Here is a 27,931-nt window from a genome sequence, read left to right as displayed (position 1 = left end):
ATAGAACTTAAGTACAGGGTGATGTGTACAAACATCCTTGAGCTTATCAAACGCTTGCTGCTGTTGCCACGGAAACTCCACATCACTCTTGGTGAGTTGCCTCAGTGGCGCGTCGATTTCGCTGAGGTTTGGAATAAACTTTAACAGATATGTCACAAATCCCAGGAAACGTCGGACACCTTCCTTGTCTGTAGGTGGCGGCATGCACCTAACAGCCTCAGTTTTAGCTGGGTCAGGTTTCAGTCCATCCGCTGTTATTAAATGTCCCACATAAGGCACAGCTGACTTTCGAATGTGGCATTTATTAAAGTTCAGTCTCAAATTGTAGCTTGTGGCTCTCTCCACAACCTTCTTCAGTGACTGTCATGTTCTTTCAGTGTTGATGCTGCGACAAGGATATCATCCATTATGCCAGTAGCTCCATCAATTCCCTCCAGCATCTGCTCCATGATGCGTTGGAATATCTCGGGCGCACATTTGATGCCAAATGGGAGCCTCAGCCATCTGTATCTTCCTATTGGAGTGTGGAACGTTGTCAGGAACGATGACGCCTCGTCCAACTCAATCTGCAGGAAGCCTGACTTTGCATCGAGAACAGAAAACACTTTTGCATTGGGCATTGTTGACACAACTTCTATTGTGCGCATTGGGCAGTGCTCTCGTTTCATTGCTTTATTCAAGTCACTAGGATCTATACAGATTCTGAGTTTGTCTTTGTTTGTGACTACAACCATGGAACTAACCCGTTCAGTCGGTTGGTCAACTTTTGCAATGTGGCGGTCTTGCACCATCTCATTTAGTTTTTAGACTATTTTTGGTTTGAGTGCTACTGGTTGTCTACGCACAGGATGTGCGACAAAAACAGGTTTTTGTCATGGAATGAGACATACACCAATGCTATTCCTTAACACACAGAGAACACAATTTAACTTAGAATATGAAACGACACAGAAATATCAGACGTTTGTATGGCATGCATGGGAGAAAACGCCGGGACGAGTCACCAGCATATCATGGAATAAGCGGGTCACATTTCTCATTGGTCAGCTTCACATCAAGGTACTTGTCTTTTACGACAGTTTGTATTTTCCTTAGAGATAAAGCCTGGTGAATGTTTTACCCACCCTCCCCTGGGGTGTTACCCCCCCTAGGGTAAACATCCTTTGCTCCATCTTTACGACACCTTCACAAACAAATGCAGTTTGTCACACATGCCGATTTTCTCTTAAACTTATGATGCAGATAATATATCACTATTATGCAGATAAAATACATCACAGAAATATAATCATATATTCACATTTTATCACATTTCCCTCCTGTTTATCAAAGCATTAGTGTACTGTCTCATATGCCAAACATATTACTCTTTTCAGTTTACAACATGTCTTTCATATAGGTGTTAAAATGACACTTTTACACTCAAAAGGTTAAGCACAGTTCTCAAACATTGAACACACTCTTTTTCTCTCGGCCCACAACATTTCTACAGCATTACTGTCCTAAATTTTGAGTCAGATTGGTCAATCTCTGTAATTTGACAAACAGACAATTTATTCTGTCTATAATTTTGTGCGGTGTGATGGGAAATATAGAAGTACAAGCGGAAAGCCCTCAAACCCACTGCTCTCTGGTCAGTCAGTTCTCGTCAGGGACCTCTGGACACCCCAATAGAATCAAATACGTTGTATCAGATGCTACTGGGACCAGACTGTCCACTAACCTCTCGACCTTGGCCTTGCGGTATGGTTCTGGGTGCTGCCAGTCTTTTTTATGACCATGGCTGGCCACAAAAGAGATACATAGGCACAACGTCCTAGTCCCTTTGGCTTCCAAGTGCCCTCCCAGCACTGTGTCCCCACGCCACCATACATCCTCGCTTGGTTTCTTAAGAGACCTCCTTCCGCTGCTCGCTTCGGTCACACCTATGACACATATGAACTGGTACATTTCCCATCTCAATTCATAATCTCATTAACATTGCATGTAGTTATGTTGTAGCAGATAAAAAACTCTCTTACGTAGTGTAAACAACGGTGGCTGTATAATGTGCCATTGTGTTTCTTCAGCTACTGTCAAATCAAATCAAATCAATTTATTTTTGTCATGTCAATTATACATTATACATTATATTTCATAACCTTCCAAGTTGATCACTTATTTTCTTCCCTCTATTTTCCCATTTACCGGTATACACAGTTGTGTATGTTGATCTGTTGGAACATGGATTGGGCGAGATTACCTTCGCCTCTCTGCTGTCTCTTTTGTCACGTGTTACCGATTGTCCGGCGCATAATACAGGTGTTCAGCACCCATATTACCGTTGTCGCTGTGATGATGATAACTCGTTGATTCTTTTAGCAGAGTATAGTACTTTGCGTACTGTAGAATCTGTGTTCACATCCATTGTAGCAGAGTATCGTACTCTACTGTAGACTCTGGACAAAACTCACACAAACGAAGTCCTGCGTCTGCGATGTTATGGATCTGCCGCTGCGTTGTCCAGACATTTCTCTCACTTTCCCATGAGAGCGATGGACCCATGATCTCGTCCCCCCACTGGTCGGTGTGTGGCTCCGTCCACCTTGGCTGGTCCACTGTAAACACCACATCTCCAACACGTTCTTGCTGCGGTGATAAACAAAGTCTTTTCGACAGTTCAATGTATTTCAAACAGTTCTCTTGTTTACAATTTTTTTTTTTGTAATTATTGATTCGGAATGTTTGTTTACTAGTACACATCCCTCCATTTTAGATATGGCCTTGCCCATGTCTCAAACTTCTACATTTAAACAAAATTCAATAATCCAGATAGTTTACAACATTCACTAATCAAGGAAGAGATGGAATTGCGTCTGTGGTTCCACTCCGCAATGTCACCTCCTGACCTTTCACAGTTCAGTGCTCACATCCCTGGCTGAGCCCCCCTCCCTTCAAGCGCCGGGCCCATGTGTCTGTGTCTGTAATCCGACACTGCCAAACCTATCTGTTTTACCACCATTTGTTTCAAACTCTAAATGTTTCAAACTCTAAATGTTTGGTGTCCACGTGTGCGCGCATATGTATGTATGTATGTATGTATGTGTGTGTGTATGTGTGTGTGTGCAATTCAAATACATCACACTATAATAATTATCTCAATAATTCCCCCGTTGAGCTGGCCTTAAGGGTCAACTCCCAACTTAGAATCCTTCACATAATTAACATAAAATTTCACATTCAGGCCACACCCACCTCTGTGGGTGTGGCCTGAATAAAGTCACCCATCACCATGTAATATGTGCTAATCTTCTATATGTGCTTCAGGTGAGTTTCAAACTCAATCTCTCACACCTGCTCATGTGGTGCTTTACAAACATTGTGTATTAAGTTTGTTCTAGCAAGTCTATATGCGTATTAACCAATCAAAATGATCCTAAACCTTCCCCTTGTCCATAAGGCACATCTCTTGCTATCAAGCTGTTTTTCCCTTTGTTGCCTACTTTCCTGTCTTTTCTTTGTCTCTCATCATGTCTTCCTCTCTGTCTTCCCCTCTGTCTGTCTCTCTCTCTTTGTCTTCCTCTCGTAACGGAGGAAACACCCATTTCCAAATTTCTAAACATGCTCTTTCTTTCTCTCTTTTCACTTAAGATAAGATAAGATAAGATAAGATAAGATAATCCTTTATTGTCCCACATGGGGAAATTTCATTGGTGCAACGCAGGTAGATACAGAGATAGATACAGAAGAACAGATCACTTATAGGAAGTCTGAAAAACACTTTCAGTAGAAGATCTCCTATAAATAAAAAACTCCCATAGACAAATAAATAAATAAATAAATACATAAATACCATTGCATGTGATCACGACAGTAATTGCACATGAATATGTGTCACGACGGCACATAGATTGCACATGAATTTCACAGTAATTGCACATGAATTCCAACAGTAATTGCACATATGACGGACTGGCACATCAGTATTAGGTTAGGTCAGTATTGCGAGTGTTCAGGACTAACAGTGTTTGTTATAAAGTCTGACAGCAGCAGGAAGGAAAGACCTACGAAACCTTTCCTTCACACAGCGAGGGTGGATCAGTCTCTCACTGAAGCTGCTCTCCAGAGCGGACAGAGTGTCCTGCAGCGGACAGAGTGTCCTGCAGGGGGTGAGACTCATGGTTAAGCATAGATGTGAATCTAGCCAGGATCCTTCTGTCCCCCACCTCCTGCACCGAGTCCAGAGCACAGCCCAGGACGGAGCTGGACTTCTTGATAACTTTGTCCAGCCTCTTCCTCTCCCTCTCTGTGATGCTGCTGCTCCAGCAGGCCACACCTACAGGAGCTGATGCCACCACAGAGTCGTAGAAGGTCTTCAGAAATGGCCCTGTCACTCCAAAAGCCCTGAGTCTCCTCAGGAGGTAGAGCCGACTCTGGCTCTTCCTGTACAGTGCGTCTGTGTTATGAGTCCAGTCCAGTTTGTGGTTCAGATGAACATCCAGGTACTTGTATGAGTCCACTCTCTCAATGTCCCGTCCCTGGATGTTCACTGGTAAGGGGGCAGTGGGGTGGCGTCTGCGGAAATCCACCACCATCTCCTTGGTCTTCCCCGCGTGGATGAGGAGGTGGTTCCGATGATACCAGTCCACAAAGTCCTGCGCCAGTCCCCTGTACTCCGCATCATCGTCGTCCGTGATGAGTCCGATGATGGCAGAGTCATCAGAGAACTTCTGCAGGACATAGCTGTCCGTGTCATGTCTGAAGTCTGCAGTGTAAAGGGTGAAGAGAAAGGGCGCGAGGACAGTGCCCTGGGGCGCCCCCACACTGCAGGTCCGAGTGTCAGACACACAATCCCGTGCTCTCACAAACTGGGGTCGGTCTGTGAGGTAGTCCAGGATCCACTCTGCCAGGTCATACTCCACACCAGCCATCTCCAGCTTGTCCCTCAGGAGCAGCGGCTGGATGGTGTTGAAGGTGCTGGAAAGATCGAAGAACAGAATCCTCACAGAGCTGCCAGGCTTTTCCAGGTGAGAGAGAGAGCGGTGCAGTAGGGAGATGACGGCGTCCTCCACTCCGATGCCAGGCCAATATGCAAACTGCAGCGGGTCCATGGCTGAGCTAACGGTGGAGCGGAGGTGGTCCAGGACCAGCCGCTCCAGTATCTTAATCAGGTGGGACTTGAGAGCCACTGGCCTGAAGCTGTTGAAGTCTTTGGCGCGCGGTGTCTTAGGCACAGGTACCAGACAGGAGGTCTTCCAGACCTGTGATACCACCCTCAGCTTCAGGCTCATGTTGAAGCTATGCTCCACAACTCCACACAGTTCATCTGCGCAGGACTTAAGGAGCCTGGGGCTGATGTCGTCAGGTCCTGCTGCCTTCCTCACTTTAATCCTCTTCAGCTCACTCCACACCTGTGCTGCTGTGACAGTCAGTGGTTGGCAGGGGGACTGTGTGCTGGGGGGATGGGTGAGTCCAGGCGAAGTGGGGAGCTGATGGTCCGGGGCAGATAAGCGAAGAGGAACAGATGCAGGGCATTGTCCAGCTGTGGAAGAGGGAGCATGCAGCTGTGCAGGGGGAGGGGCGGGTGACCGATCAAACTTCAAGAAGTGAGCATTTAAATCATTCACCCACTGTAGATCCCCCTCTGTCTGGGCAGGGGGGATTTTGAAGCCTGAGATGGTTTTCAGGCTCCTCCACACTCCCTGAATGTTCTTTTGCTGCAGCTGCTCCTCCATCCTCCTCTTGTAGCCGGCCTCAGCCTGCCTGATCTTGCTCCTCAGCTCCTTCTGCACAGTCCTCAGCTCCTCCTTGTTCCCTGACCTGAAGGCTCTCTTCTTCTCCTTCAGCAGAGCCTTCAGTTCACGATTAATCCATGGCTTGTTGTTTGGAAAACACCGCACCGTCCGGGAGGGAACAATGTTTTCAAAACAGAAGTTGATGTAGTCCGTGATGCACTCTGTGATGGTGTTGATGTCCTTCCCATGTGGGCCATAGAGTTCAGTCCAGACAGTGGTGCTGAAGCAGTCCCTCAGAGCCTCCTCGCTCTCAGCAGACCACATCCTCACCTCACGGGGCACCACAGGCTGCCTGCACACGATGGGTTCATACACAGGCCTCAGATGTACAAGGTTGTGGTCTGAGCTGCCCAGGAGAGGGAGGGGGGAAGAGGAATAAGCCTCCTTGGTGTTGGCAAAAAACAAGTCCAATGTTCTATTGTTTCTGGTGGGGCAGGTAACATACTGGGTGTATGTTGGTAGAACAGAAGAGGGAGAAGCGTGGTTAAAGTCACCCGAGACGAGGAAGAGAGCCTGTGGGTGCTGTGTTTGCAGCCTACAAGTGCAGGGGAGCAGTGCTTCACAAGCATATTCAGCATTGGCAGACGGGGCCACATAGACTGCGATCAAAATCACATGTGAGAACTCCCGGGGCAGATAATATGGCCTCATGCCAATACCCAATAGTTCAATATCCCCGCTACATAGCTGCTCCTTCACTGTGCAGTGTTCGGGTTTGGATCAGCTCGTGTTCACATACACAGCCAGACCTCCACCGCTTTTCTTCCCGCATTCTTTCGTTCTGTCCGCCCGCAGCAGATGAAAATTGTCCAAACCTACAATAGAGTCTGGCATTTCTGCTGTTAACCAGGTCTCTGTGAAAATCAAGACGCTGCTGTCCCTATAAATCCTCTGGGACCGCATGAGGCTCGCTATTTCCGTCATTTTATTTTGAAGGGACCTCACGTTACCCATGACTACGGCGGGAACCGACTTCCGTTTTGTCCCTCTCTTCTCTCGGAGTTTACGTCCAGCCCGTCTGCTTCGTTGCGTTTTCCTTAGGATGTCCGCCGGGATAACGTGACAATCTCCGGGTAAGACGACTGTTCTCCGCAGTTTCATTAGTTCCTCCTTTGTGTAAATGCGGCACGGCAAGTTAATTTAAAGCGATTCCAGTGCGTGTCCCGATCGTTCGTGAAGTTCCTCTTTTATATAAACGTGTATATAAACGTGTACCAACGACACGCCGTACGTTAGCGGCGGCCGGAGGGCGCGGGGGGGCTGGTGGGCTAGCTCGGAGCTAGCTCACATCACAACAACACGAAGAAAAACGCTCAAATCCAGCTGAAAAAAGTCAAAAACAACTATATTTACAAAATATAGCAGATAAAGCACAATAAGTGTGAGAAAAAAGAGAGAGCGTTTACACCGGGCTGCTAGCTGTACCAGCGCCTTTTGACGTATTACTACTCTTACCTTCCTGTAGTCTAACCATCTCTTGCCCCTGAACGGGTCCTACCTTCCCTTTAACTATATCTAATGAAGATATACTGCATCAGAACCTGTGGTATTTCCTTTAGAATGTCAAATTATTTTATTACTCATCACGTCAACCCCCCCTGAGGTGTACTCTTGTTGGTGTCACTGTGATACGTAAAGATAACGACATCTGCTCCATCCTGGCCTCTCCCCAAATTCTGTTCTTCACCTATGTTTTCCCAGTCAACAGGCCCATTTGTTATCTCTGACTATCTTTTATGACCCATATCCTCCCATGTCAACCCACTTGGTGTCGTTTGCCTTTAGTTAATGACACATTCATGTCTTTACTGGGAGGGCACGTCACTATTTAACTTATCCCCTCACTTACGTCTACATCGCAATACGAGGTTTCCTCATGATAATACAAATAAATAAGTTACTGATATAACTTTTACTATCACTTTACTTACTACTCCTATGTCCAAAAACATCAGTAGTCACTCATTTACCCATATTATCACTTCAGGCCCGTGCCTGCATTTGATCCTAAATTTAAAAACACTTCTGTCTTTTCGTCCTGTACTTTCATACATAATAAGTCCAAAAAGATGATTTTGTCAAGTCCAAAAAATAAAACAAAACAAAACGTAGCTTTGTTTGGTGCACACAAAAAACACACGATACCGTAAAAACACAACTTTTGTATTCTATGTCGGGGACAGGAAGTGTCCTGTCATGTGATCACATTCCCCAAAATATTGGCCATCTATGAAAATCTGAATTCATCTTCATCTCTTAGCAAGTTTAATAAAATCTTTATAATTGATTGTTGTCAATCAAAACAAAACCCTTAAAATTTGTTCAAATACTAAAATTTAAACCAGCTGGGTTTAGTTCCTAATTCATTCATTCAGAGCGTGCTCTGAACTGCTTTCTTCTCCCTTCTCCTGTGTTCATGACCCCCCTTATCTCCCCCTCTCTACCACGTCATCTGAGCACGCTGGACAAGTCTCTCTCTAAAATCCTCTATGACTTTTCCTTTTACAGTTTGGGGTGATAATTTTGGCATTATGTGGTCTCGGTCGTCTGAGAGAAATGCTACTTGCTTTACAGACACATACACCCTCGTCTGCAGATTTTAGATCTCTCAGAATAACGCCTTGTGACCCTTGTATGATTAATTGTGATTCACACTTGTGAGTTAATCATTTATTAATCCTCATTCACACATTCACACTTCTCTCTTACTTCGCTCGTGCACAGCGCTTACATTCACTCATCTTTATGTCAGTAACAACTCGTACATAAGGTTTCATGACTTTCTTTCGGTGAGAAACTTAACTCGTGGTGAGCAATTTAACTCCTTTATGTGAGAAACTTATCTACACAAAGCCAACCAATATTTTTCCAGCAATATCAAACTCCCTGCTTATGTGAGAAACTTATCTCATCCATAAGCCTGCAATATTTCCTCAGTAATATCAAACTGGGCATAAGAGCCTACAATATTTCCTCAGTAATATCAAACTGCGCAAAAAAGCCTACAATATTTCCTCAGTAATATCAAACTGGGCATAAAAGCCTACAATATTTCCTCAGTAATATTAAACTGGGCTTTAAAAGCCTACAATATTTTTTCAGTAAATATTAAACTAATGCATAAAACGTTTTATTGCTAACTCTCTTTCACACACAAAGTTTTGTCTGACCTTCTTTGTCGCCTGTGTTCTCCTGCTTCCTCGAAACAACGCGCTCTCCTCGCGGAGAATGAGGTACAATGGGCGGCCACGGGAAAAGTGGACTTCCTTCTGCTGTGCACACAGACTTTCACCGATTCACCGCTCAATCTCCGCAAAGGGGCTGCTTGTCATCCGGCTCGAAGGACCAGAAAATGTCATGGAATGAGACATACACCAATGCTATTCCTTAACACACAGAGAACACAATTCAACTTAGAATATGAAACGACACAGAAATATCAGACGTTTGTATGGCATGCATGGAGAAAACACCGGGACGAGTCACCAGGCTGTTGTAAGCAGCCTGGTGACCCTCCTGCATCTCACACCGTTTTTTCTCATGCAGGTTGGTTTTATTAGATATTATGGAATAGGCGGGTCACATTTCTCATTGGTCAGCTTCACATCAAGGCACTTGTCTTTTACGACAGTTGGTATTTTCCTTGGAGATAAAGCCTGGTGAATGTTTTACCCACCCTCCCCTGGGGTGTTACCCCCCTAGGGTAAACATCCTTTGCTCTATCTTTACGACACCTTCACAAACAAATGCAGTTCGTCACACATGCCGTTTTTCTCTTAGACTAATGATGCAGATAATATATCACTATTATGCAGACAAAATACATCACAGAAATATAATCATATATTTACATTTTATCACAGTTTTGCATCTGGGTCAATTTTGATTGTGTATTTACCTGGAAGTGTTCCTGTAGTGCGCGTCAGCTCTGGAAAGTTCTCCAGACCAGCAGGTGTGCTTGAAGTTGAGACAGTGTTATTAACTGAGTCCACTTCGTTCACCACACTACTGTCTTGTAGAGAGTCAATTCTCAAAATAAGGTCTAGTGCCTCAGCCTGTTGTGCCACTTAACATATTCTCTTGTGCAATGTCCACTATTTCAATCTCTGCTTTTGTCTTGCGGTCTTTGTATTTTAATGGGAGGTCCACTGCTGCAACAGGCTTTATTTTGTGGTTTGAGTACGTTCTGGACACTCTTTTGGAAGGTTTCAGCTCACCTTTGTGCTCCAGGAATTGGTAACAGTTCAGAGTCAGCGTGTTACATTTTTCACCTGTGTCTATTCTAAACTGCACTTCCTGAGCCAAAATGTCAATGCTCACCAACCACTTGTCATTTGCCAATGTTGCTACTGGAACTAAATCTGTTCAATTAAATTAATATCCAGTATTTCTTCTTCATACATGTCATTTGTTGACTCAACATTTACTGCACTCACTGAGCGACTGCGACAGACTGATGCCCAGTGGTTTAGTTTGTGACAGCATGAGCACGTGGAGCCTTTTGCTGGGCATTTACCTTGGTTCCATTTGTGTGTAGGATCTTTTCCACATTTCGGACAATTCTTTGTTTTGCTTTGCACATCTTGGTTGCGTGTGTTTTTTCTGAACGTGACTATATGCTTTTCTGTTCTGTGCATTAAACTTCGGTTTGCTTGACACTGCAGAGACGTGTGTTTCCTCCTCTCTCACAATTCTCATTTGCGTTTGTGACATTTCGAACTGTTGGGGGATTTCTATGGCTTTAGCAAGTGTCAGCTCCTCACCTTTGTCAAGCAGCCGCTCTGGACACGTTTTTCTTTCACGCCAGCGATAATAGCGTCAATTAACATGCCGTCTGAGTCAGCATATTCACAGTCCAATAATAACAGTCTTAAATCCTTCACAAAATGGTAAAATGTTTCAGTTGCACCTTGTTTCCTCTGTTTGAAACGATGCCTGGCGATCCGCTTGTTTTTTCGAGGTCTGATATATCCGGAAAACTTGTCGAGGACTTTGACGGAGTCATCTTTTTCGCCGTCAGCCCACTCGAGCGTTTTGTAGACTTCTCTCCCTTGTTCGCCAATCCACGTACCGATCCAGCCTGCCTTCTGCTCAGCCTTCTGCTCAGCCTTCTGCTTGGCTTCCAGCGCAGACAGAGGACCGTCGAACACGAAGCTAACGTGGCTCCGAAACCTCTGGAACTCTTGATATAAATCCGCTGCGTTCCAGTAAATTTTCGGATGGTCAAACTGCATCATCATGGCTACGCAGGTACTTTCTGTACTTGACAGTTTTCTGACACCATGTAATATACTTGTATTGTATGTTTAAGTTTTACCTGAGCCAGATACGAAGCAAGAGTGTCTTCAGACTTGTTTATTGAACATGTGCGGGAACTCCGGAAGTACCGGTACGGATTGCAGTAGGGACATATTACGCGGTTGCGCAATACATTACACTTCCAAGCTAATAATTTTCAGAATTCTGAACCACTTTCATAATATCTTTATTTGGTGAGGAGCATTTATTTAAGGGAGTGTCTACAGAGCCGAAACTCGCATGTTATTTTGTGCCGCGGCTCCTGAAACTGCGGGGCCATTTGACCGCGCCGTGGCTCTGCAGCCACTGCCTTTTTTAAATTATTTCCTGTGAGGCCAAGTGATTCATCTATTAAGCTAACCCCTTGTTTATTTAATTTCCTGTAGCATTTGAGGATCCTTGTTTTTGTCACATTTAGCTTCTAAAAGCTTTTAGTTTGTTTTGACTGAATTGTAAAAAATGTTTTGCCTTTGTTTCTTTTTGGCTGAGGCAACAGCAATAACTCTGCCCCTCATAACTGCCATAGCTGCGTCCCTGGTGGAGAAACATCACATTGTCGTTTTCCTTTACAAACGTCTCAATGTCATTTGTCATCATTTGTACAAATTGTGGGTCATTGAGTCGACGAGCATTAAATGTCCAAAGTGTGTTCCAGATCTACAGTGATGAACAGCAGCATGATCACTTAGATCTGTTGTACCTGTGTCTGCCTCTGTAAGTTTGGACCTGTCTTTGTTCAATATACAAAGTACTTCATTCTAGTATAGATCTTATGTGGGCGAACATAGGATTAATTTCTCTCCAGATATTGATCAACCCAACATTATGTATTAATTTACTAAATGTATTATTTATAGATTCACTAGTATTTTTTGAGTTTGAGACATCCAATGTGGGCTGAACATGTAAGTTCCGGTCTCCACCACAGACAAGGGTTCCCTCAGAGTGGTTTGCAATCAGATGCACAACTTCAGTGTTAGGGTCAGTGAGGTCGCCTCCTGGTGAAGTATATACAAGGTCAACACACTTCCATTAATAGTTCCTTTGACCAGTACAAATCTGCCATGTTTATCTCATATCTTTGTTGTGTTGTGTGTGTGTGTGTGTGTGTCGTTTGTGAGGGAGCAGTGCAGCAGTGGATTCACAGTGGGCCCAGCACCTACCCGGGCTCCCGTCAGGCTATGGCCCCGAGAGGCTCCAGACCCCGTCAGGCTATGGCCCCGAGAGGTTCCAGACCCCGACAGGCTATGGCCCCGAGAGGTTCCAGACCCCGACAGGCTATGGCCCCGGGAGGCTCCAGACCAGTAACTACGTGGTGGTGCTGAGCGTCCAGATGGGCCTGCTCTGCCTTGACCTGTTGGTGAACTCCTGCAGTGAAGTGACCCGGGACGAGCCGGCCAACCAGCTCATGCTCTTCATGTAACCACCACTCACAGCACTCTTATTCTAATTTCATTTTAGCAAACTCTTACATCTTATCTCGCTGTATTTCTAAAAGTATATTGTATTGTGATGACATTTACGTAAAGTAAAAAGGCACAAGTCAGCGTCTTTTATTAAGTCGTCTTACATCAATATTGCAATTTAAAATGTCAAAAATATGAAATGATGTGCTACAGAACAGTGGGTGGAGAAAGGGGGTTGGTGAAAACACAGTTTTACTGCGTAAGTCAATCCACATACACCTGTGAGCAACATTAGTTTCACCCTAGCACAGATATTTTGTAAAAGCAGCTGTGTTACCATGACGCCAAAACTCACCTGGCTCCTGAAAGTTGTGAAAAGCACTTCATGGGAGTGAATCATGATGAGAACGTGAGGAATACACTTTCTTTTTAAGAATGCTTTGTCCTTTATTAGACAGGACAGATGAGTGTGAAACGGGGATGAGCGAGAGGGGGGGGACATGCAGTACATTGTTGGGATTCAACCTCACGACGCTGCACTTGGAGCCTGGCATACGTGCGATGCCTTAACCACTCCACCACCGGGCAGCACAACATGAATTAGTTTTCATGACAGTAAAAATCCGGTACAGCAACTATAAAAGCTCCTTAAAGTGGATCTTTAGAAATAGATCCACTTTAAGTGACATGGACTCTCTAAACACACTGTCCTCTTCTTGCCCTCTTATTGCTCTCTTCTTGCTCTCTTCTTGCCCTCTTTTTGCTCTCTTCTTGCCCTCTTGTTGCTCTCTTCTTGCTCTCTTCTTGCCCTCTTCTTGCCCTCTTGTTGCTCTCTTCTTACCCTCTTCTTGCCCTCTTCTTGCTCTCTTCTTGCCCTCTTGTTGCTCTCTTGTTGCCCTCTTCTTGCTCTCTTCTTGCCCTCTTGTTGCTCTCTTCTTGCCCTCTTCTTGCCCTCTTCTTTATCTCTTCTTGTCCTCTTGTTTCCCTCTTGTTGCTCTCTTCTTGCCCTCTTGTTGCCTTTTTGTTGCTCTCTTCTTGCTCTCTTCTTGCCCTCTTCTTGCCCTCTTCTTGCTCTCTTCTTGCCCTCTTGTTGCTCTCTTCTTGCCCTCTTGTTGCCCTCTTCTTTATCTCTTCTTGTCCTCTTGTTGCCCTCTTGTTGCTCTCTTCTTGCCCTCTTGTTGCCTTCTTGTTGCTCTCTTCTTGCTCTCTTCTTGCCCTCTTCTTGCCCTCTTCTTGCTCTCTTGTTGCTCTCTTCTTGCCCTCTTGTTGCCGTCTTCTTGCCCTCTTGTTGCCCTCTTGTTGCTCTCTTGTTGCTCTCTTCTTGCCCTCTTCTTGCCCTCTTGTTGCTCTCTTCTTGCCCTCTTGTTGCTCTCTTCTTGCTCTCTTCTCGCCCTCTTCTTGCCCTCTTGTTGCTCTCTTCTTGCCCTCTTGTTGCTATCTTCTTGCCCTCTTCTTGCCCTCTTCTTGCTCTCTTCTTGCCCTCTTCTTGCCCTCTTCTTGCCCTCTTGTTGCTCTCTTGTTGCCCTCTTGTTGCTATCTTCTTGCCCTCTTCTTGCCCTCTTCTTGCTCTCTTCTTGCCCTCTTCTTGCCCTCTTGTTGCTCTCTTCTTGCTCTCTACTTGCCCTCTTCTTGCCCTCTTGTTGCGCTCTTCTTACTCTCTTCTTGCCTTCTTCTTGCCCTCTGGTTGCTATCTTCTTGCCCTCTTGTTGCTCTCTTCTTGCCCTCTTTTTGCTCTCTTCTTGCCTTCTTCATGCCCTCTTCTTGCCCTTTTCTTGCCCTCTTTTTGCTCTCTTCTTGCCCTCTTGTTGCTCTCTTCTTGCTCTCTTCTTGCCCTCTTCTTGCCCTCTTGTTGCTCTCTTCTTACCCTCTTCTTGCCCTCTTCTTGCTCTCTTCTTGCCCTCTTGTTGCTCTCTTGTTGCCCTCTTCTTGCTCTCTTCTTGCCCTCTTGTTGCTCTCTTCTTGCCCTCTTCTTGCCCTCTTCTTTATCTCTTCTTGTCCTCTTGTTTCCCTCTTGTTGCTCTCTTCTTGCCCTCTTGTTGCCTTTTTGTTGCTCTCTTCTTGCTCTCTTCTTGCCCTCTTCTTGCCCTCTTCTTGCTCTCTTCTTGCCCTCTTGTTGCTCTCTTCTTGCCCTCTTGTTGCCCTCTTCTTTATCTCTTCTTGTCCTCTTGTTGCCCTCTTGTTGCTCTCTTCTTGCCCTCTTGTTGCCTTCTTGTTGCTCTCTTCTTGCTCTCTTCTTGCCCTCTTCTTGCCCTCTTCTTGCTCTCTTGTTGCTCTCTTCTTGCCCTCTTGTTGCCGTCTTCTTGCCCTCTTGTTGCCCTCTTGTTGCTCTCTTGTTGCTCTGTTCTTGCCCTCTTCTTGCCCTCTTGTTGCTCTCTTCTTGCCCTCTTGTTGCTCTCTTCTTGCTCTCTTCTTGCCCTCTTCTTGCCCTCTTGTTGCTCTCTTCTTGCCCTCTTGTTGCTATCTTCTTGCCCTCTTCTTGCCCTCTTCTTGCTCTCTTCTTGCCCTCTTCTTGCCCTCTTCTTGCCCTCTTGTTGCTCTCTTGTTGCCCTCTTGTTGCTATCTTCTTGCCCTCTTCTTGCCCTCTTCTTGCTCTCTTCTTGCCCTCTTCTTGCCCTCTTGTTGCTCTCTTCTTGCTCTCTACTTGCCCTCTTCTTGCCCTCTTGTTGCGCTCTTCTTACTCTCTTCTTGCCTTCTTCTTGCCCTCTGGTTGCTATCTTCTTGCCCTCTTGTTGCTCTCTTCTTGCCCTCTTTTTGCTCTCTTCTTGCCTTCTTCATGCCCTCTTCTTGCCCTTTTCTTGCCCTCTTTTTGCTCTCTTCTTGCCCTCTTGTTGCTCTCTTCTTGCTCTCTTCTTGCCCTCTTCTTGCCCTCTTGTTGCTCTCTTCTTACCCTCTTCTTGCCCTCTTCTTGCCCTCTTGTTGCTCTCTTCTTGCCTTCTTTATGCTCTCTTCTTGCTCTCTTCTTGCCCTCTTCTTGCCCTCTTCTTGCTCTCTTCTTGCCCTCTTGTTGCCTTCTTGTTGCTCTCTTCTTGCTCTCTTCTTGCCCTCTTCTTGCCCTCTTCTTGCTCTCTTCTTGCTCTCTTCTTGCCCTCTTGTTGCCTTCTTCTTGCCCTCTTGTTGCCCTCTTGTTGCTCTCTTCTTGCCCTCTTGTTGCTCTCTTCTTGCTCTCTTCTTGCCCTCTTCTTGCCCTCTTGTTGCTCTCTTCTTGCCCTCTTGTTGCTATCTTCTTGCCCTCTTCTTGCCCTCTTCTTGCCCTCTTGTTGCTCTCTTCTTGCCTTCTTTATGTCCTCTTCTTGCCATCTTCTTGCCCTCTTGTTGCTCTCTTGTCACCCTCTTCTTGGACTCTTCTTGCACTGTTCTTGCCCTCTTGTTGCTCTCTTGTTGCCCTCTTGTTGCTCTCTTCTTGCTCTCTTCTTGCCCTCTTCTTGCCCTCTTGTTGCTCTCTTCTTGCCTTCTTCTTGCCCTCTTGTTGCTATCTTCTTGCCCTCTTCTTGCCCTCTTGTTGCTCTCTTCTTCCCCTCTTCTTGCCCTCTTTTTGCTCTCTTCTTGCCTTCTTCATGCCCTCTTGTTGCCCTCTTCTTGCCCTCTTGTTGCTCTCTTCTTGCTCTCTTGTTGCTCTCTTCTTGCCCTCTTGTTGCCGTCTTCTTGCCCTCTTGTTTCCCTCTTGTTGCTCTCTTCTTGCTCTCTTCTTGCCCTCTTCTTGTCCTCTTGTTGCCGTCTTCTTGTCCTCTTCTTGCCCTCTTCTTGCCCTCTTCTTGCCTTCTTGTTGCCCTCTTCTTGCCCTCTTGTTGCCCTCTTGTTGCCCTCTTCTTGCCCTCTTGTTGCCCTCTTCTTGTCCTCTTCTTGTCCTCTTCTTGTCCTATTCTTGTCCTCTTGTTGCCCTCTTCTTGCTTTCTTGTTGCCCTCTTATTGTCCTCTTCTTAACCTCTTCTTGCCCTCTTGTTGCCCTCTTGTTGCCCTCTTCTTGCCCTCTTGTTGCCCTCTTCTTGCCCTCTTCTTGTCCTCTTCTTGCCCTCTTCTTGCCCTTTTCTTGTCCTCTTCTTGCCCTCTTCTTGCCCTCTTCTTGCTTTCTTGTTGCCCTCTTCTCGTTCTCTTCTTGCCTTCTTGTTGCTCTCTTGTTGCTCTCTTCTTTCGCTCTTGTTGCCCTCTTCTTTTCCTCTTCTTGCCCTCTTCTTGTCCTCTTCTTGTCCTCTTCTTGCCCTCTTGTTGCCCTCTTCTTGCTTTCTTGTTGCCCTCTTCTCATCCTCTTCTTGCCTTCTTGTTGCCCTCTTGTTGCTCTCTTCTTGCCCTCTTGTTGCCCTCTTGTTGCCCTCTTCTTGTCCTCTTCTTGTCCTCTTCTTGCCCTCTTGTTGCTCTCTTCTTACCCTCTTGTTGCCCTCTTCTTGTCCTCTTGTTGCCCTCTTCTTGTCCTCTTCCTTTCCTCTTCTTGCCCTCTTCTTGTCCTCTTCTTGCCCTCTTGTTGCACTCTTCTTGCCCTCTTGTTGCACTCTTCTTGGCCTCTTGTTGCACTCTTCTTGCCTTCTTCTTGCCCTCTTCTTTTACTCTTCTTGGCCTCTTGTTACTCTCTTCTTGTCCTCTTCTTGCCCTCTTCTTGACCTCTTCTTGCCCTCTTTTTGCCCTCTTCTTGCCCTCTTGTTGCACTCTTCTTGACCTCTTCTTACCCTCTTGTTGCTCTCTTCTTGTCCTCTCCTTGACCTCTTCTTACCCTCTTGTTGCTCTCTTCTTGCCCTCTTCTTACCCTCTTGTTGCCCTCTTCTTGCCTTCTTGTTGCCCTCTTCTTGCCCTCTTGTTGCCCTCTTCTTACCCTCTTGTTTTTCTCTTCTTGACCTCTTCTTGCCCTCTTGTTGCCCTCTTATTTACCTCTTTTTGCCCTCTTCTTGCCCCCTCTTCTTACCCTCTTGTTGCTCTCTTCTTGACCTGTTCTTGCCCTCTTGTTGCCCTCTTCTTGCCCTCTTCTTACCCTCTTGTTGCTCTCTTCTTGACCTCTTCTTGCCCTCTTCTTGCTCTCTTCTTGACCTCTTCTTGCCCTCTTCTTGCTCTCTTCTTGCCCTCTTCTTGCCCACAGTGTCCAGGACATCTCCATCCTCCTGAACCTCATCATCGTTCTGCTGATGCTGTTTAACACTTATGTCTTCCAAGTGGGGCTGGTGTCCGTGTTACTGGAGCGTTTCCGGGTGTTGCTCATGGTGGGCGTGGCCTACCTTACCTTCAGTATGACGCTGCACTGCTGGCTCATGGTGCGACTGACTCACGCTGTCACTCATCACACTGTCACTAATGCATTAATGTTTAAACTGTCTCAACTTCGTCTAGAATCTGCGCTGGTTTAACACTGACAGATATGTTTGGACGGATGGACTGCAGGTGCTGTTCATGCTTCACAGAACAGGTAATGTGCAGTTTATGCAGGGGACTTATAACTCATATATTATCACAATAGGTGTTTTAGAGATATATTTTATCACATTTTGAGATGATATATCTTGTCACATTTCAGTAATTTTCAGATGGATTACCACCATAGTGATATTGCTATGGAATTATCGCAAATATATCGAGACAGTAATTTTTACATAATATTTCAAGTGATACTATAACCCCAAAAAAGAAAGAAAACAATAACTGCATATTTGATCAAAATTGAGTTAAGACCGAATATGAACGTAGACACAGCACTTTTATGGTCTTTTCTGGTGACAACTCTTAAATGTTGCAGATAGTTTTGTGTCTTGGAATAGGATACAATATTCACAATTTCTTTGACTACATTTCAAACCAGACCAGCACTTTCACTGTGCACGTGTCACTGCTGCGCCTTAGGACATCACTGCATCGCCTGCTCTGTTTGGCCAGAGTTCAGGGAATGTGCAGACTGTGATTTAAACAACTGATTTCATGAAACATACTGAGAGTCATGTGGTGCCGGGGGTTCCTGTACAGGTCTTATTGCAGATGACAGACGCTTGAGTCATGAGGAGGAAGTGGAGAATCCCTGGGTCAAATCTGTTCTTACAACATGGAAGGACCTGATCAGAACAAACTAAACACAGATGTTAATATCTTAAACTGGTAAAGTTTATGATCAAAATGTCACAGCACAAACTCAAGATTTAAAGTCTGGACAACAAAAGGTTTAAAGATCTTTGACCAGATTGTGAAGGAGAATCATCTGACGAAATTTGAGGAGGTGAAAGAATCATTTGACTCAGACAAACAGGACTTTTATAGGTTTTTATAAATAAGGAGTTATTATAACAAAGACATTAAAAAGAATGATGATCATCATCGACTGTTTGAGAGGATGTGGCAGCAGGAGGCAGACTGTTGGAGAGGATGTGGCAGCAGGAGACAAACCATGTGTTTTGGGATTGTCCTGTTTTCACAGGTTTAGACTGAGATCAACAAAGTCTTACAGACAATTTATGACATCACCATCCACTGGACCTCAGGACTCTGTATCTGGGCCTCAGGACTCTGTATCTGGGCCTCAGGACTCTGTATCTGGGCCTCAGGACTCTGTATTTGGGCCTCAGGACTCTGTATCTGGGCCTCAGGACTCTGTATCTGGGCCTCAGGACTCTGTATTTGGGCCTCAGGACTCTGTATCTGGGCCTCAGGACTCTGTATCTGGGCCTCAGGACTCTGTATCTGGGCCTCAGGACTCTGTATTTGGGCCTCAGGACTCTGTATCTGGGCCTCAGGACTCTGTATCTGGGCCTCAGGACTCTGTATCTGGGCCTCAGGACTCTGTATCTGGGCCTCAGGACTCCTCCTGCAGCAGTGAAAAAGGCACTTACAAAAAAAATGGATGACACAAAATGTGTGCTCAAGGACTGGACTGACATATGGGACATTCATAAAATGGAAAATATTACATTTGGACTTATTTTGAAAATGGACTGTGGACTAAATGGGACGTTTGCTTTGGGGTCCGTGTGTCATGATTTATGGCTGTTATTCATGTCTTTCTACTTTGGTTCGTGTCCCCTCTCACTGGCCCTGATCTTTTCCTCTGTCTTATTTTGAAAAATGAAAACATTTAAATAAAAAAAAAGAAAAACAACTGTTTTCAGCTTTAAACTCTTTAATTAGTCAAGTTTAGTCAGACAAACAAAAATCAGCCGATCAAGACTTCATTTAAAATGAGTGAAAGTGACCTGCAGGTGACCAGGTCAGCACCAGGTCTGAAGCGTAAAGTCTTCATCTCAGAGGGTGTGACTCCTTCAGCTCGTGACCTCATAAGTACATGAGATGTATTGTCTTGTTTTGATGGCAGCAGATCATCTCTCATGTATGGTCTTTATTGTGATCATAGCATTTGACTAAAATCATTGCAAAACTCTAGCATCAAGTCTTGGAGGAAAATGATGATACTTATGTTGTATTAAAGGTGCACTATGTCACTTTTCTGGTGGAGGATCTGCCACCTGCTCGTCATTATCCTGCATCTATTCAATTATGAGTTTAGTTGCAAAAACACACTCCCACAAAGTGGGAGCAGGTATTTGAATAATGCTAATGAGTTTTTCATTGTAATTGTATAATTGCTGGCGTGCATGTGTCTGTCCGCAGCTTCAGTGCTGTACTATTACTACTACAAGCGCACAGCGGAGTGTCTGGGAGACCCCCGGCTCTACGAGGACTCCCCCTGGCTCCAGGACATCTTCTCTCGGACCCGACACCAGCAGCACTGAAACAGACAATGACCATGTTGTGTTTACAGTATTTAGGAATTCAGCTGTGCCAAATGTGTATGGCACTAAAACAGAACATTGAACATAGATTACTGTACGTAAACTGCATTTCTATTTATTACTCAAGTCACTAAATGCCATAGAGTTTTATAATACTTTTCTGTATGTAATAAACCCGTAATAACAGTGTTAATAGTGATAATGGACGGATCACTTTACCATCTTTTCTATATTCTTGTCTAATCATGTTGTATATGAATTGCACTGTCCCCAATCAACAACAATCATCTTAATAAACAAATTCTAAATGAAATGAATGAATTAATGAAAATGAATTAAATGCATTTTATAACTGTAAATTCATTTGACACGAAATAGCCTCATCTGAAAACACACATACTTTTACGGTGCAGCTCCTTCAAAGCAGCGGGCCAGGGAGCTGAAGCGGGCGTGGTCCTGCATGTGGGTGTACTCTCTGAGCAGCGCTGCATTCTGCAGTTTGAACTGCAAAACAACAGCAATACAGTTAGTTCTAATTCGTCACATAATTATATATATATAATTATGTGACGAATTAGAACTAACTTTGTTTCCCATACTTTTTTAACTCACCCGCTGTGCGTATTCATAAAACTGCTCTGCTTCTTTAATCCTGTCGGACTGAAACACAGAGACGATAAGTATGAGCAGCACCGGCTGCTAAAATGGCAAAATGACAAATGGCAATAAACAACACTTCTGTTGTAACGACACTTCTGTTGCTATAACACTTCTGTTGCAACGACACTTCTGTTGCTATAACACTTCTGTTGCTATAACACTTCTGTTGTAACGACACTTCTGTTGCTATAACACTTCTGTTGTAACGACACTTCAGTTGCTATAACACTTCTGTTGTAACGACACTTCTGTTGCTATAACACTTCTGTTGCTATAACACTTCTGTTGCTATAACACTTCTGTTGTAACGACACTTCTGTTGCTATAACACTTCTGTTGTAACGACACTTCTGTTGCTATAACACTTCTGTTGCTATAACACACTTCTGTTGCTATAACACTTCTGTTGCTATAACACTTCTGTTGTAACGACACTTCTGTTGCTATAACACTTCTGTTGCTATAACATTTCTGTTGTAACGACACTTCTGTTGCTATAACACTTCTGTTGTAACGACACTTCTGTTGTAACGACACTTCTGTTGCTATAACACTTCTGTTGCTATAACACTTCTGTTGCTATAACACTTCTGTTGTAACGACACTTCTGTTGCTATAACACTTCTGTTGCTATAACACTTCTGTTGCTATAACATTTCTGTTGTAACGACACTTCTGTTGCTATAACACTTCTGTTGTAACGACACTTCTGTTGTAACGACACTTCTGTTGCTATAACACTTCTGTTGCTATAACACTTCTGTTGCTATAACACTTCTGTTGCTATAACACTTCTGTTGTAACGACACTTCTGTTGTAACGACACTTCTGTTGCTATAACACTTCTGTTGCTATAACACTTCTGTTGCTGTAACACTTCTGTTGCTATAACACTTCTGTTGCTATAACACACTTCTGTTGCTATAACACTTCTGTTGCTATAACACTTCTGTTGTAACGACACTTCTGTTGCTATAACACTTCTGTTGCTATAACACTTCTGTTGTAACGACACTTCAGTTGCTATAACACTTCTGTTGTAACGACACTTCTGTTGCTATAACACTTCTGTTGCTATAACACTTCTGTTGCTATAACACTTCTGTTGTAACGACACTTCTGTTGCTATAACACTTCTGTTGCTATAACACTTCTGTTGTAACGACACTTCTGTTGTAACGACACTTCTGTTGTAACGACACTTCTGTTGCTATAACACTTCTGTTGCTATAACACTTCTGTTGTAACGACACTTCTGTTGCTATAACACTTCTGTTGCTATAACACTTCTGTTGCTATAACACTTCTGTTGTAACGACACTTCTGTTGTAACGACACTTCTGTTGTAACGACACTTCTGTTGCTATAACACTTCTGTTGCTATAACACTTCTGTTGCTATAACACTTCTGTTGTAACGACACTTCTGTTGCTATAACACTTCTGTTGCTATAACACTTCTGTTGCTATAACACTTCTGTTGCTATAACACTTCTGTTGCTATAACACTTCTGTTGCTATAACACTTCTGTTGTAACGACACTTCAACACGTCAACACGTCATCACATCAACAAGTCAACACGTCAACACGTCAACACGTCAACACGTCATCACGTCAACAAGTCAACAAGTCAACAAGTCAACACGTCAACAAGTCAACACGTCAACACGTCAACACGTCAACACGTCAACACGTCAACACGTCAACAAGTCAACACGTCAACACGTCAACACGTCAACACGTCAACACGTCAACAAGTCAACAGGTCAACACATCACTACGTCAGCACGTATATATATTAAACTGGTCTGACCATAAGCCATTTCAAAGAGGGACGTTTTAAGCCTGGTCTTAAATGAAGAGACTGTCGCCTCTTTAACATGGACAGAAGGCTCTACCTCCTACTGTACTTTTAGAGACTCTTGGGACCACCAGAAGGCTCTACCTCCTACTGTGCTTTTAGAGACTCTTGGTACCACCAGAAGGCTCTACCTCCTACTGTACTTTTAGAGACTCTTGGGACCACCAGAAGGCTCTACCGCCTACTGTACTTTTAGAGACTCTTGGGACCACCAGAAGGCTCTACCTCCTACTGTGCTTTTAGAGACTCTTGGGACCACCAGAAGGCTCTACCTCCTACTGTACTTTTAGAGACTCTTGGGACCACCAGAAGGCTCTACCTCCTACTGTGCTTTTAGAGACTCTTGGGACCACCAGAAGGCTCTACCTCCTACTGTGCTTTTAGAGACTCTTGGGACCACCAGAAGGCTCTACCTCCTACTGTGCTTTTAGAGACTCTTGGGACCACCAGAAGGCTCTACCTCCTACTGTGCTTTTAGAGACTCTTGGGACCACCAGAAGGCTCTACCTCCTACTGTGATTTTAGAGACTCTTGGGACCACCAGAAGGCTCTACCTCCTACTGTGCTTTTAGAGACTCTTGGGACCACCAGAAGGCTCTACCTCCTACTGTACTTTTAGAGACTCTTGGGACCACCAGAAGGCCAGCATTTAGAGAGTGAAGAGCTCTGATTAAGATAAGATAAGATATTCCTTTATTGTCCACACAATCTCTCAGTGTTCCACTGCAGTAGATCCAGAGGAAAAGGACAGATAACTTATAGGAAGTTTAAAAAACACTCTTAATAGAAGAACTCTTATAAACAAAACACTTATAAACAAAAACTCCTATAGACAAAACCTCTCATTTCCTAATAAGGAATGGAGGGGAAAAATAAAGATAAGATAAAATAAAAACAGCGTAAAACAAAATACTACTACTAATAATGATAAAATAAACACTCTATTTACATCAGTTAAATGCACATGAATATGACATTAATTGCGTGTGAGTACGACAGTATTGCACATGGGTATGTCAGTATTGCACATGGGTATGACAGTATTGCACATGGGTATGTCAGTATTGCACATGGGTATGACAGTATTGCACATGGGTATGACAGTATTGCACATGGGTATGACAGTATTGCACATGGGTATGTCAGTATTGCACATGGGTATGTCAGTATTGCACATGGGTATGACAGTATTGCACATGGGTATGTCAGTATTGCACATGGGTATGACAGTATTGCACATGGGTATGTCAGTATTGCACATGGGTATGTCAGTATTGCACATGGGTATGACAGTATTGCACATGAGTATGTCAGTATTGCACATGGGTATGACAGTATTGCACATGGGTATGTCAGTATTGCACATGGGTATGTCAGTATTGCACATGGGTATGACAGTACTGCACATGGGTATGTCAGTATTGCACATGAGTATGACAGTGTTTGTTGTAGAGTGAGAGCAGCAGAAGGACAGACGTGTGAAACGTCTCCTTCACACAACGAGGGTGGATCAGTCACTGAAGCTGCTCTCCAGAGTGAACAGAGTGTCCTGCAGGGGACAGAGTGTCCTGCAGGGGACAGAGTGTCCTGTAGGGGACAGAGTGTCCTGCAGGGGGCGACACTCATGGTCCAGCAGTTTGGATGATATGGTTCCATAGCATCTTTGAGGTGGGAGGGGCCATGTCATTTATGGCTTTGTAAGTCAGGAGGAGGAGTTTGAATTTGTTTCTAAACTGGAGGAGCCAGTGAAGGGATCTAGGATGGATCACTCCTGAATGAGGGAATGAGGAGAAAATCTCTTGAAAATGCATCAGTTTATTCCATATCTATGTCTAAGCCAAAGGATTGAAACTATTAAAATGAATATTTTGCCCAATTTTCTCTATCTGTTCCAGACACTACCACTTTCCATCCCCAAGCAGCAGTTTGACGAGTGGAATAAAACAATCTCTCGATTTATATGGCAAGGCAAAAAAAAAATCAGATTCAGGATCTAAAACTACCAATAGAAAAAGGAGGTTGGGGCCTTCCGTGTTTGAGGAGTTCCTTTGTTTCAGCTCAGACCAGAGCGTTGTGGGTGTGGCCCGGAGTGCGAGGGACGATGGAAATCATCAGATGTAGTGCGGTGCCGGGGGCTCCTGTGCAGGCCCTACTCGCAGATGACAAACAGTCATTTGGAGAAAGAAGAGAATCTCAGGGTAAAATCACTGCTCACGACATGGAACAAGTTGATTAAAACTTAAAAACTAAATAAAGATGTTAAAATCTTAAACTGGTCGGCCAATGACAAAAGTTTTACACCAAACAGCATCGATATGAGATTCAAGATATGGACAACCAAAGAGGTTTTTTTTTTACCATATTGTAAAAGAAAATCAAAATAAAAGCTTTGATGTGTTGAAATAATCCTTTGGCCTGGATTTTTATAGATATTTAAAAACAAGGAACTATTATAATCAAGAAATAAAAGAAAGTAATGTTAATTATAGCCCCCAGACTCATCAGGGGATATAAACCTTCAAGGGGACTAATATCAGGAATATATACTGCCCCAACGACACAGGACAAATATAACAGACAAATAACCTCAGGACTCGACTTAAAAATAGACAATTTAACATTTAAAAGACTATGGCCAAAATGGGACTATTATCTTGAACCTGATACTCAGTCATTCTTTTTTGTGTATGTATATTATATGTGTACGAGTTTATCTATGGGTATGTATACATATATTATTTCTTTCTTCTCTGATGCCACTTATGTCACTTGTGAGTTTTCCTTGTTGTTTGTTCTGCTTGTGCTTTATTTGAGCCGCTCTTCTGTTGCTGAGTTTGTGTTGTTCTATGTTCTGATGATAAAGAAAATGCATCATCTGGTCATTTAAAATTCAGAATAGTTACGACGTTGTATCTGTTTTTTTCAACACATCTATAACTTAGTTATGATGTTTTGTATGAATGATAATCAATGAGAGTGTGTCCCCACGTGCTCTTCTGTGAGTGTCCTGTATGAAGCCAGCGCTGACCTGGAGGTAGACGAAGGCCAGGTGGATCCACACCTCTGGGTTCTGGTTGTTCAGGTGGTTGGCCTCAGTCAGGGCAGATTCAGCCAGGCTCAGCTCTCCTAACTACACACAGTGACACACACAAGACTGTTGGATCAAAGTGAACGCTCTTGTCCTACATGCTTCCAGGGTTAGCAGTCCAATGAGGATTAGCACAAAAAGCAGGAAGTTGAAATAACCTCAATGTAGTAGTTAATTACCCGGTAACAGGCGACTCCCAGACCCAGCCAGGTGAGGCAGGAGGGAGAGCGCTCACACGCCTGCAGGTGGAGCACTTTGGCTCGTTCAAACTGAGGACACAACACAAACTGCTGTTATTGTCCATTATAATTATAATAATGTTTATATGAAACATAAAGGAAGCAGTATACTTTAGTATATTATATCAGTATATTTGATATATCTATAAATTCCCTTCTCACACTCCGTGGATGGTCTTTATCTTAGCTCGGGCCCCCTACCAGAGGCCTGGGAGCCTGAGGGTTCTTCAGTGTCTTTGCTGTTCCAATGACCACGGGCACCACCGATACCTTCAGGCTCCAGACCTTCTCCAGCTCCTCTCTGAGGACTTGGGATTTCTCTAGTTTCTCATGTTCCGTTTTCCGGATGTTTCCATCTCATGAACTGCAATGTCCACCACCACGGCTTTCCTCTGACCCTTGAGACCACCAGGGCTTTCCTATGACCCTTGAGACCACCACTATGTCCGGTTGGTTCTCCATTACCATTCTGTCTGTCTGTATCTGGAAGTCCCAGAGGACCTTGGCTCGTTCGTTCTCCACCACCTTTGGAGGTGTTTCCACCTTGTCCTTGGGGTCTCCAGCTCGTACTCTGCACAGATGTTTCTTACACTATGCCAGCTCTTGGTGATGGAGCTCCATGTGTGCTGTCCCTGCAGCATCTGCAGCTTATGTGTGGGTGGTCTGTGGTGGCGATGGAGTCAGACAATGTCTGTGGTGGCGAGGGACGATGTCCCAGGGTCCTCTGTCCTTAGACTCTCCTTCTCGGCCAGGAAAAAATACAGAAAAAAACCTCTTTGGTGTACAGTCTCAGGGTGCTAGTGTACAGTCTCAGGGTGCTATTGTACAGTCTCAGGGTTCTAGTGTACAGTTTCAGGGTGCTAGTGTACAGTCTCAGGGTGCTATTGTACAGTCTCAGGGTTCTAGTGTACAGTTTCAGGGTGCTAGTGTACAGTCTCAGGGTGCTATTGTACAGTCTCAGGGTGCTAGTGTACAGTTTCAGGGTGCTAGTGTACAGTCTCAGGGTGCTATTGTACAGTCTCAGGGTTCTAGTGTACAGTTTCAGGGTGCTAGTGTACAGTCTCAGGGTGCTATTGTACAGTCTCAGGGTTCTAGTGTACAGTTTCAGGGTGCTAGTGTACAGTCTCAGGGTGCTATTGTACAGTCTCAGGGTGCTAGTGTACAGTTTCAGGGTGCTAGTGTACAGTCTCAGGGTGCTATTGTACAGTCTCAGGGTGCTAGTGTACAGTTTCAGGGTGCTAGTGTACAGTCTTAGGGTGCTGGATTTGGGATGGAACCCTCCATGATCAGGAGCTTTTGTGTCTTAATATTTCTGGTCTGTATCTCCTCCTTTGGCCTCCTGATTATTCCTGCAGAGTCTGATCACTAGCAGGGCGTGGCAGGGTCTGATCACTGGCAGGGCGTGGCAGGGTCTGATCACTGGCAGGGCGTGGCAGAGTCTGATCACTGGCAGGGCGTGGCAGGGTCTGATCACTGGCAGGGCGTGGCAGGGTCTGATCACTGGCAGGGCGTGGCAGGGTCTGATCACTGGCAGGGCGTGGCAGAGTCTGATCACTGGCAGGGCGTGGCAGGGTCTGATCACTTGCAGGGCGTGGCAGGGTCTGATCACTGGCAGGGCGTGGCAGGGTCTGATCACTGGCAGGGCGTGGCTGTTTATTGTCCGGGACTTGCTCTCTCCATTGCGCTGCTTCTGAGGACTTGCCTCACTCGTTGTAATATTTGGCCGTAGCCGCTTTCCTTGTTTCCGCTTCGATGTTGTCATTTGTCTGTGGGATTCCCAGGTACTTGTAACTGTCCTCAATGTCTGCTATTGTTCCTACTGGGAGTGAGACCTCCTCTGTGTGGACCACCTTCCCTCTGTGAGGACCACCTTCCCTCTGTGTGGACCATCTTCCCTCTGTGTGGATCACCTT

General features: G+C 44.7%; 2 protein-coding genes across 4 annotated transcripts in view; one reads left to right on the top strand and one right to left on the bottom strand.

Moving 5' to 3' along the window:
- The first annotated feature begins 12,162 nt into the window (after nucleotides 1-12,162).
- LOC140381583 (transmembrane protein 138-like) lies at nucleotides 12,163-20,170 on the top strand. Of its 3 annotated transcripts, none has more exons than XM_072465648.1 (5): nucleotides 12,163-12,278; nucleotides 12,378-12,491; nucleotides 17,541-17,712; nucleotides 17,789-17,864; nucleotides 20,054-20,170. In XM_072465648.1, exons 2-5 carry the CDS (start codon nucleotides 12,406-12,408, stop codon nucleotides 20,167-20,169), a joined length of 450 nt encoding a protein of 149 aa, XP_072321749.1. In that variant the 5' UTR covers nucleotides 12,163-12,278; nucleotides 12,378-12,405; the 3' UTR covers nucleotide 20,170. The 3 variants fall into 3 exon arrangements, with proteins under 3 accessions (XP_072321749.1, XP_072321747.1, XP_072321748.1); XM_072465646.1 differs by having other exon boundaries at nucleotides 20,048-20,170; XM_072465647.1 differs by having other exon boundaries at nucleotides 12,171-12,266; nucleotides 12,366-12,491; nucleotides 20,048-20,170.
- A 401-nt stretch (nucleotides 20,171-20,571) lies between these two features.
- cfap70 (cilia and flagella associated protein 70) overlaps nucleotides 20,572-27,931 on the bottom strand; it is a 90,771-nt gene continuing 83,411 nt past the window's right edge. The window contains exons 24-27 of the mRNA XM_072464658.1: nucleotides 25,959-26,048; nucleotides 25,720-25,821; nucleotides 20,782-20,829; nucleotides 20,572-20,673 (exon numbers count right to left, since the gene is read on the bottom strand). Of these exons, the coding sequence (XP_072320759.1) occupies nucleotides 20,572-20,673; nucleotides 20,782-20,829; nucleotides 25,720-25,821; nucleotides 25,959-26,048 (342 nt within the window). The remainder of the gene's footprint in view (nucleotides 20,674-20,781; nucleotides 20,830-25,719; nucleotides 25,822-25,958; nucleotides 26,049-27,931) is intronic.

Source organism: Eucyclogobius newberryi, unplaced genomic scaffold (genome assembly GCF_026437365.1).
Source record: "Eucyclogobius newberryi isolate DKJ021-1_F unplaced genomic scaffold, fEucNew1.0.hap1 SCAF_5, whole genome shotgun sequence".
Lineage (NCBI taxonomy): Eukaryota > Metazoa > Chordata > Actinopteri > Gobiiformes > Gobiidae > Eucyclogobius > Eucyclogobius newberryi.
Note: the sequence above shows the minus strand (reverse complement) of the source record. Positions and strands in the feature narration are given on the sequence as shown.